The sequence below is a fragment of the Prorops nasuta genome, unplaced genomic scaffold (assembly GCF_024137725.1).
Source record: "Prorops nasuta isolate Cenicafe-Biocafe unplaced genomic scaffold, Cenicafe_Pnas_1.2 PNAS00001, whole genome shotgun sequence".
NCBI lineage: Eukaryota > Metazoa > Arthropoda > Insecta > Hymenoptera > Bethylidae > Prorops > Prorops nasuta.
Window position 1 is genome coordinate 1649465 of NW_027116798.1, and position 10377 is coordinate 1659841.

General features: G+C 51.5%; 1 protein-coding gene across 1 annotated transcript; it reads left to right on the forward strand.

Annotated features, from left to right (window-relative positions):
- Positions 1-2010: 2010 nt before the first annotated feature.
- LOC136774663 (cylicin-1-like) lies at positions 2011-3924 on the forward strand. The gene has a single exon (XM_066729079.1). It carries the CDS (start codon positions 2011-2013, stop codon positions 3922-3924), a length of 1914 nt encoding a protein of 637 aa, XP_066585176.1.
- The last annotated feature ends 6453 nt before the right edge of the window (positions 3925-10377 follow it).

Here is a 10377-nt window from a genome sequence, read left to right on the forward strand (position 1 = left end):
AGGTGTGGTCACATGGAGTCATTGTGTACTTTTATAGTACTAGGGTGGGTCACATGGGGTCATTGAGTACTTATATAGGACTAGGGGGGTCACATGGGGTCATTGAGTACTGTAACGTTGCGTTCTCGCAACGTTACTATAGCTGCCATCTAGCGCTTTGCTAATCTCAAGCGCTAGATAGGCGGGTCGCGTACGAACTAGGGAGTTATCAACCGATAGGTATTGATCTAGGATCGATAACTTGTCGGCTCCCTAGTGCCGCGCGATGGGTGTAGCGGGGCAGCGGCGGGACAGGCGCAGGGCCTTACCTGCTCCCGCGGACTGCCCCGACACACGTAGTTTGGAGGTCTTGGATGACACGTCGAGTGCCTGTATAGTGCCCCGCCGCCGATAGAATTGTGCGACCCCGCTGACAGCCGCCACAGGAATTGATAATCAAAGTGCAGCGACTGCCAGGGAGCCGCGAAAACATACCGGACGACGGGACACTCTAGCCCTGCGGGCCATCGTCAAAAGGGCTGCTCGGAGAGAGAGAAGAGAGCGAAAGAGAGCGAGAGGAGCAGAAAGAGAGGGAGAGAGAGAGACTAAGAGGAAAGCCAGCTTTTGCAGTCTGGAGTAAGGGTGATTATTCGTTAAGTGTAAAGTCCTGTGACGTCCCGGGGTGTGCTAGGGCTTTAGGGCTCGTAGCACCGAACGGTTGTATAGGGAACCGCTGGCCCTGCTCTCCTATCACGGGTAAGCGGGCAACTTAGCGGAGTGGTCATTCCGTCGGACCTATAAACGAGAATCATAGTGTAGAGGCGCGAATTAAACGAGTGTTCGCGATTCCATAATTCCGTTAGGAGCTTGACAGTTGACGTGATCATTCCCTTGAGTCGGTTCAAGGCCGCGGACTTAGTTCAATTTTAGTGAGGACTCGCGACCTTAGGGACCGAACCAAAACAATCCGGGTCGTTGTTGTGGTCGAGTACGCGGGAACGGAGTGAGTGCGAGTAACCGTTGGGAGACGCGCAAGCGCGAGGATAGGGACTCGTCCGCGTAGCGCCGTGTAGTAGTTAGCGTAGAGATCCGCCGGTGGCGCGCGAGTTCCGCGCGACTCGGTGGGACCGCCGCGAACGCCAACTAGTGGCTCGAGCGCGACGCTAGCTACGGCGTCATCGGGACGTCAATCGCGTTCGCACGACTCCGGCCACGTTCACCCGTAGGACCTAGCGTAACTCACCAATACCGCGTAGAGAAAACGGATATTGTATTGAGCTTTGAGATTATAATAAAGAGAGTTAAATCGAAGTCACGAGTTATTGTATTAGCACCCTATCCCCGACATTCGCGTACGAGGGTTAGAACCCCCTCTGTAAAAATAAATATTCGAGTATTATTAAAAAGTATATCGAAGGCGCCCGGGTCTTGTAGGAAGTCGCCTATTGGGACGCGAACGCCGACGGTGAGGGATCACTCCTCCCTCCCCGTCTACGCTATCCATTGCGGTAGACCGTAGCGTCACAATTTGGCGCCCAACGTGGGGCCCACGGAGTGAGGCCTCGTGCGCGTGGTAGAGTGCTAATTTATAGCTTGGGGGATTGGAGGATAGTTTTTAGTGAGAGGGCAACATTACCTTTTTTTGGGATTACGAACAATTTGATTTAATTAAAAATTTTTTTTAATAAAAAATTTTTTTTTAATAAAATTTTTTTTCACGCTTTCCACATATTTATCGCGTTTAGCACCTTTTAGGCTCCCGGACTCGATCAAGAGCGGAATTTGTTTGTTTTTCCTCCCTTTTGGGTCCATAATTGCTCGTAAGGGGGGGGAATTAAATTTTTTTTTCTTTTCACCCTTGCGAGGGGTTTTGGACTGACTTGGGGAATTTTAAGCAGAATTTCGCTGGGATTAAGGAATTTTACTTTATTTAGATAATTTTCCTTAATCCCTCAATTGTTCGATCCGGTTGAGACAAAGAAATTTTTTTGGATTCTGCGTAGTTTTTTATCACACACGCAATTAGGAACCATGTCGGATTCGGATAGGTCCAAGGCCACCGAAGGTAGCATTTCGCGACGTGATCGCGAAATACTTTCGGAGCGTAATGAGTTACGTCGGACTGCGAAGGACATGCCACGCAATAAGCTCATTTCGGCGCTAAGTAGCGCCGGATTGAAAGTGCGTGATTGTTCGGAGGATCAGCTGCGCGATCGTTTCGTGCGCTATAACCTCCGAGACAAATTTGGTCCAGGAGCAGCTGAGTGGAATCCGCGAGAGGATGAACTGTCCACTCCTCAGGAACCACTCCAGCCTCTCCCCACACCGTCCACGGTTACGGCGGAAGCTTTTTACGCGAACACGACCGATTTAATAACGCCGCAGCGGGTTCCGAAAAGCAACCGACAATCCGAAGATAGGTTTCGCGAATTATTTGTGACGCCGCGTGAAGAAAATGCATCGCGATCACAAGACATGTCAGAAGCGAGTAGTGACTCTGACCTGACATGTATCGAAAAACATAGGAAATTGACGCCGAAACCGAAACGGGGAGTGACATTCCAGTCGGAATCGATCAGGTCGAGTCTCCGAGAATGTGATCGTGACGATCGATTCTCGGAATCACGCGACCAACCCCACGCGAGCTTAGCAAATCCGAGGGAGGCAAACGCGACAGTAGGAGCGATCCCACCAGAATTACTGGCGAGTATCGTACAACTGGTAATCGCGTACCAGTCGGCAGGAGCGCAAGGACCTGCACCGGTAGTAAGGGCACCGGAGATGCCTCTCCCGCGCGAAGATAGGAGGAATTCGTCGGGAAATTATCGGAGTGCGACCAATCGCCGCCGACACTCCCCGGAACAGAGAGCACGCGATAGGTCCTCGAGCCCGGAAAGATCGAGTGGATCGAGTTCGAGGCATTCTACCCGCCGAGGAACGCGCGTAATAGACGCCTTCCGAAAGTGGAATATTCGGTTTAAGAGTCGCGATGTAGATGACGCCGACGATTTTATCGAGAATTTAGAGCATTGCCGGAACGTTTCGGATTTGACTTTCGGCGAAATCAGGGAAACTCTCCCGGTTGTGTTGAGCGGGGAAGCCAAAGACTGGATTAAGGTCGAAGGCAATTCCTACTCGACATGGCGCGATTTTCGCGAGGCCTTCCTCAGCCAGTTCGGTGACGAGGAGGATAACGACGCGAAATGGGAGAAGGCGCGACAGCAGACGCAAAGGGAGGGCGAAGCAATAAAAGCCTATTTAGTGCGTATTCGGTCAATTTTGAAGGAAATTAGGCCGACCCCTTCCGTCTCGGTTCAATTGGACCTAGTTTATAGAAACTTACGTCCTAATTACCGCCGCAGAATGTTTCGGAGAGATTTTGATTCGTTCGCGGGTTTGCGCGAGATAGGCCGAGAAATTGAGAAAACCGCAGAGATAGACAAGGCGTATAAACCACCGCCTGGAGCTACGAAGACACGCGAAGAGGAAAAATCGTCGCGTAAAAATCGGGAAGCTCTCTCTGCCGTTTCAGAGAAAAATGATACAAAGACGGACAAGAAACAGCCGAAAAAGGAATCCTCAGGCAGGAACGCGAAGAAGTCGGATGAAGAGAAGCCGAAAAAGAAAAAATCGCGTTCGAGGAGAGGAGGACGCGGGAAATCCAAACGACGATCGTCTGGATCGACCAGCGACTCCAGCTCTGGGTCAGAGAGTTCGCGGGGATCTAACAAGAAGTCTTCTAGTAGATCTTCCCGACGACACTCTGACAAAGAGAAGAGGAAAGGAGACTCTGGCCATAGCGGGCATCGAAGTAGTTCTTCGGACGAACTTGGAGCGATCGCTGCGGGACAAAAACAGAGTCACCGTTCACAATCCTCCTCCTCTAAAGCGCCAGGAGGATATGTAACTGGGCAATCGCGATATCAGGAAAGGAATAATTACTAATTCCGGGATAGCGCGATTTGCCGCCGTTGTGGAGGAAGAGGCCACTACGCAAGAGAGTGCCCTTCGCGTGAGCCGGCGCAAGCCATGGCTCCTCCTGCACCTTGGTGGGTACAACAACCTCCAGAGATGCATGCTCCAATGCAACAACACCCGGTTACATACGCGCACGCGGTGACCACTCCTGCGCTGGCTCATACCCAAGCGCAGTGGCCACCCACGACGTCCACATCAACAGTAGGTCAAAGCTTATTGAATAACGTGTACGGAAATGCGCGAAATTCGGGAAACGGGCAGTAGGGTTCGCGGGAGAAGCTCGCGCGGGCCCGGCTGATAATCTTCGTAAATCGGGTAGGACAGTACGATTTACTGACCCCGAATCGTGGAGGGACTCAACGGTGAGTAGCACGGATTACGAAGATTTCGCGTCGGAAAGCGAACAAAAAGATGTGCGGGACTCTTCGACCTCGGAGTCAGAAGATGAGCCTAATTCGACGCGACCGGACCTTAGCGCTGAAGATTCTAGTGAAGAGAGCGTTTGTAGTTTTACCTCAGAAGTAGGAAGACGACCTTCATTAGAAAGTAACCCTGAAGATTCGATAAATGAAACGGAACCGAGTAGTTTATCCGATCATTTGTATGCTTTGGACGAATTATTGTCCAAGGAGCGCACCGCGACTCTTGGCCAGGTAGGGGGGAAAGGGAACATCACAATCCGAACTCGTCGCTGTGTTCGGAGTGATGTGTCCCCTATTCAACCGAATACCAATGGCCGCTATTATTTGCAGCTAGAATTATTTGGACAAATTTTTCCGGCACTAATAGATACGGGAGCATCGCGATCGTACCTCGGACATCGAACGCTGGAAAGAATCCAAGCGAAGATTGACAGGTCGCAAGATAAAGTAATGCGTACTGCCGATGGTACGGAAACACGAGTAATAGGGGTTATTGCGCTAGAATTAGAGTTAGGAAAAACGAGAAAAGTAATGTATTTCCGCGTGGTACCGGTTTTAGACTACGATTGTGTCCTCGGTATGGATTTTCTCCGATTATTCGGAGTTATAATTGATACTTCGCGCGATTTATGGCAAACGCGCGACCGAGTAAATTTGAGATTCGCGAAAATAAACGCGGCAAGCTCAAATGAGACACACGTATCTTCATGTTTTGCTATCGCTGAAATGACTAGCGAGCAAAACGTGGTACTAGAGAAGTTTCTAAGTGATAACTTCCCCGAGATAGTCGGACCAGTCCCGGCGACTACCCTGGTCAAACATCATATAGATGTCCAGGGTCAGGCTCCAATCCGCCAAGCGGCAAGGAGAGTGTCGCCGGTGATCTATAAAGTAGCGCACGAAGAGGTCGATAAATTATTGGGTGAAGGGATTATCGAACCCTCCACGAGCGCGTGGGCCAGCTGTCCGGTTATAGTACCAAAACCGGGCGGGAAATATCGATTTTGCATAGATTTTCGACGCGTGAATGAGGTAACGCGCAAAGACGCGTACCCGATTCCGCATATCGATAACATTCTCGATAAACTCCGCCACGCGAGATACATTTCGACGTTAGATTTAAGTCAAGCGTACTTCCAAATACCGCTAGGAGACGAGAGTCGGGAAATTACAGCGTTTATAGTACCCGGAAAAGGACTCTTCCAATTCAGGCGTATGCCGTACGGTCTTACGAATGCTCCTGCGACGTTCCAGCGAATGATGGATCAGTTAATTCCTCCTGAATTTGATCCGTATGTGTTCGTCTACCTGGACGATATAATTATCGTAACGAACACGTTCGCGGAACACCTAGGATGGTTAGAGCGGGTGTTAAACATTATTCGATTCGCGGGTTTAGAAATCAATCGCGAAAAGAGTAAATTTTGCAGGTCGGAGGTTCGGTTCCTTGGGTATCTGATCAATCGTAATGGTTTAGCTCCGGATCCCGAGCGAACCGCACCGTTAATGAATTATCCGCCGCCAAAAGATTTAAAAACACTGCGCCGCTTCCTAGGGATGGTTGGATGGTATGCGCGTTTCCTACCCAACCTGTCGAAGGATAAAATTCCGCTCGTCTTACTATTGCATAAAGGAGTGCGCTGGCATTGGGATACAGAGCAACAAGCGGCCTTCGAGCGATTGAAAGAAGCGCTGTGCTCAGCCCCTGTCTTGGCGAGGCCCGATTTTTCGAGACCTTTCCAAGTGCAGACAGATGCTAGCGATTATGCAATAGGAGCAGTACTCACGCAGCGACACGGAACTGACGAACATCCGATAGTGTTCGCTAATCGCGTACTGACTAAAGAAGAGCGGAATTACACGACGACCGAGAAGGAGTGTCTCGCTGTCGTGTGGGCAATTCGGAAGTTAAGACCGTATCTCGAAGGATACCATTTTACGGTAGTCACGGATCATAGTAGCCTACGTTGGCTACATAACTTAAAAGATCCGGTAGGGAGACTAGGTCGATGGGCTCTAGAGCTACAACACCACTCGTTCGATGTAGTTCATCGTAAAGGCGCGTTGCATCACGTGCCTGATGCGTTATCCCGCGCCATCCCTACAGATACCGAAAATGAGGACGTCTCCGCGGTAGGCGAAAGAAGTAATAGTAATTCGAATGGAAAACTGGTCACACAGTCGCGTATTGATTTCGAGAGCGACCCGTGGTATACCGCGCGCCGAGAAAAGGTAGTCCAGCGACCACGGGCTTATCCCGACTGGAAAGTTGAAGGAAACCGGTTATATTGCCATAGGCCGGACGCTATACTCGAAACGATAGGCTGCGACTATGATGCGTGGAAATTAGTCCTCCCGCGGGAGGCTCGACTATTAGCCCTGCAGGAAGCTCATAATAATACTTCCGCCGGACATGCTGGCGTTCAGAAAACTCACGCTAGAATCTGCAAAGATTACTATTGGCCGGGAGTTTTCAAAGACGCCGTAGCATTCGTGCGCGGGTGCAAAGTATGTCAGCAACATAAAGCTGCTCAACTTGCCCCTGCAGGACTAATGGGAACTCGGGTAGTGGAGCGCCCATGGACCGTTGTCGCGGGAGACATAATGGGCCCCTTTCCGCCGAGTAAGGCCCAACAGCGTTATGTAGTGGTCTTCCTCGACAATTTTAGTCGTTACGTGGAAATGCGAGCGCTCCGCACAGCTGACGCCAAAAGCATCCTAAAAGCTTTTAGCGAGCTGGTTATTTACCGTTGGGGATCACCGGAAATATTTCTTTGCGATAACGGTACCGAGTTTGTTAATAAAGAGGTGACCAAATTTTTAAATGAGCATCAGATTAGACAATTTACGATTCCGCCGTATCACGCGCAAGCTAACCCGGTAGAGCGCGTGAATCGGGTAATTAAAACGATGATTAGGATATTTGTAGAGAACGACCATCGAGATTGGGACGTACATCTCGCAGAGTTCCGTTTCGCGATTAATTCCGCGATGCATTCGTCGACTGGAGTATCTCCCGCGTTGGTTAACTTCGGTCGAGACCCAGTAATTACTCCGAATCTACGGCGAGAGATTGAAGGCTCTCGTACGGTTTTGAGGAGCGATCCAGAAAATTGGATGGCGCGACTAAAACGTCTTCCATTGATCCACGATATCGTGCAGGTAGAGATTGAAAAAGCGAGTGCCCGTCAGGCCCGCTATTACAATCGTGGCCGGCGCGATATTCGGTATCAAATTGGAGACTTGGTGTGGCGGCGCGGCAGACCGTTATCGTCATCTGCTGATAATTTTGCTGCGAAGCTAGCACCAGCGTACGAGGGACCCTTCAGAATAGTTCGCGTAATATCACCGGTCGTCTACGAGCTGGAAAATCAAGGCCGTAGCAATCCAAAAATCCACGTTTCGGACTTAAAACCGTTCGTCGCGTCATTTTGCGTCCCGAACGCGGACGAACCGGGTAAGGAAACCGTTGCGGAGGAAGGGAACGACGACCCTGTACCTTCCCCAAAACCGACCGGTAAACGGAAAGGGGCTCCGGGAAAACGGAAAATGTCGATCGTGAGCGATTCGTCGGATTCCGCCCCGTCTACGTGGACGGCACGCCTGCGTCCACGTCGAGACCCAACCTAACCCTCGCGAACCTGAGTGCGGACATGTATGTGTGACGAATGGATGAATGTGTGTGTCGCGTGATTTTTTTTTATTATTTTTTTTTGCGGAGAGATGACGGATGCCTCCTCCTGTTCCAGAAGATGGATCCGTACCTGCAGCAGGTGGTGACCCACTGCTGGTTTCAGGGAATCTCCTTGCCAGGACCCCTGCCAGCAGTGGGCCCATCCACCCACCAGCCACCCTCCCACCACCCACAGCTCCTCCCCGGCCACCACCACCAGGGCTATTCCCTCCCTCCGTCCCGCTATTCTGCGCAGGGTACCCCCTACCCTCCGGCCTACCATCCGTTCCCGGCCTCTGGGTACACCGACCCGCAGCCTGCCGCGTGGGAGGCTGAAATGAGCCGGCTACGTAGGGAGAACGAGATGCTCCGGCGGGTAGCGGGTCAACCCCGCACCCGTACGGGCATCCGCCCTCCCTCGCAGGCGGCCATTGTGCCACCACCGGCGGGAATCGGATCGGCTGTACCCAAGCCGAAGAAGAAGGCCCACCGTGGCAGACGGGGTGGCCGGAAGGGCCAGGGAAGGGCCCAGCAAAGAAAGCGGGCGGAGGAGAGAAAGAAGAAGGAGGAGGAAGAAGATGAGGCTCGGCGACAGCGCATCCGCGCTGCCGTCGAGAAGAGGAGGGAAGAGGAACGGGAGAAACGGAAGAAAGAGGAGGCGAGGAAGAGGGAGAAGGAGAGGAAGGATCGGGAGAAGGAAGAGGAAAAGAAGAGGAAGGAGGAGGCTATGGAGGAGGACCTCCTCCTCCTGAGCGTTTAATGTCTGTCCGTGTCTAGTGTTTAAGTTTTTTTTGTGTATAGAGTCTATTTTTTTATGATTAATATCTTTTTTTTTTTGTATCGAGCCGGATAATTATTTTTTTTATTATTATTGTTGTTTATGTAGGCCGAATTATTTTGTGTGTGTGTAATAAAGTATGTGTGTGCGAAGCGAGCGTTTTTTTTTTATTGTAGCATTGTAGGATTGCGCGCACCAGAGGAAATTAAATTGAATCAGAGACACCCCAGGGTCGACTTCAACCGGGAGGAAGTTGACCAACCCCCACGTTGGTCCTAACGAGGGGGGAGTTGTAACGTTGCGTTCTCGCAACGTTACTATAGCTGCCATCTAGCGCTTTGCTAATCTCAAGCGTTAGATAGGCGGGTCGCGTACGAACTAGGGAGTTATCAACCGATAGGTATTGATCTAGGATCGATAACTTGTCGGCTCCCTAGTGCCGCGCGATGGGTGTAGCGGGGCAGCGGCGGGACAGGCGCAGGGCCTTACCTGCTCCCGCGGACTGCCCCGACACACGTAGTTTGGAGGTCTTGGATGACACGTCGAGTGCCTGTATAGTGCCCCGCCGCCGATAGAATTGTGCGACCCCGCTGACAGCCGCCACAGGAATTGATAATCAAAGTGCAGCGACTGCCAGGGAGCCGCGAAAACATACCGGACGACGGGACACTCTAGCCCTGCGGGCCATCGTCAAAAGGGCTGCTCGGAGAGAGAGAAGAGAGCGAAAGAGAGCGAGAGGAGCAGAAAGAGAGGGAGAGAGAGAGACTAAGAGGAAAGCCAGCTTTTGCAGTCTGGAGTAAGGGTGATTATTCGTTAAGTGTAAAGTCCTGTGACGTCCCGGGGTGTGCTAGGGCTTTAGGGGTCGTAGCACCGAACGGTTGTATAGGGAACCGCTGGCCCTGCTCTCCTATCACGGGTAAGCGGGCAACTTAGCGGAGTGGTCATTCCGTCGGACCTATAAACGAGAATCATAGTGTAGAGGCGCGAATTAAACGAGTGTTCGCGATTCCATAATTCCGTTAGGAGCTTGACAGTTGACGTGATCATTCCCTTGAGTCGGTTCAAGGCCGCGGACTTAGTTCAATTTTAGTGAGGACTCGCGACCTTAGGGACCGAACCAAAACAATCCGGGTCGTTGTTGTGGTCGAGTACAAGGGAACGGAGTGAGTGCGAGTAACCGTTGGGAGACGCGCAAGCGCGAGGATAGGGACTCGTCCGCGTAGCGCCGTGTAGTAGTTAGCGTAGAGATCCGCCGGTGGCGCGCGAGTTCCGCGCGACTCGGTGGGACCGCCGCGAACGCCAACTAGTGGCTCGAGCGCGACGCTAGCTACGCCGTCATCGGGACGTCAATCGCGTTCGCACGACTCCGGCCACGTTCACCCGTAGGACCTAGCGTAACTCACCAATACCGCGTAGAGAAAACGGATATTGTATTGAGCTTTGAGATTATAATAAAGAGAGTTAAATCGAAGTCACGAGTTATTGTATTAGCACCCTATCCCCGACATTCGCGTACGAGGGTTAGAACCCCCTCTGTAAAAATAAAT

Bases quoted from the DNA above. Each gene is read 5' to 3' on its own strand.
- LOC136774663 (XM_066729079.1), top strand. From the start codon at position 2,011: ATGTCGGATTCGGATAGGTCCAAGGCCACCGAAGGTAGCATTTCGCGA.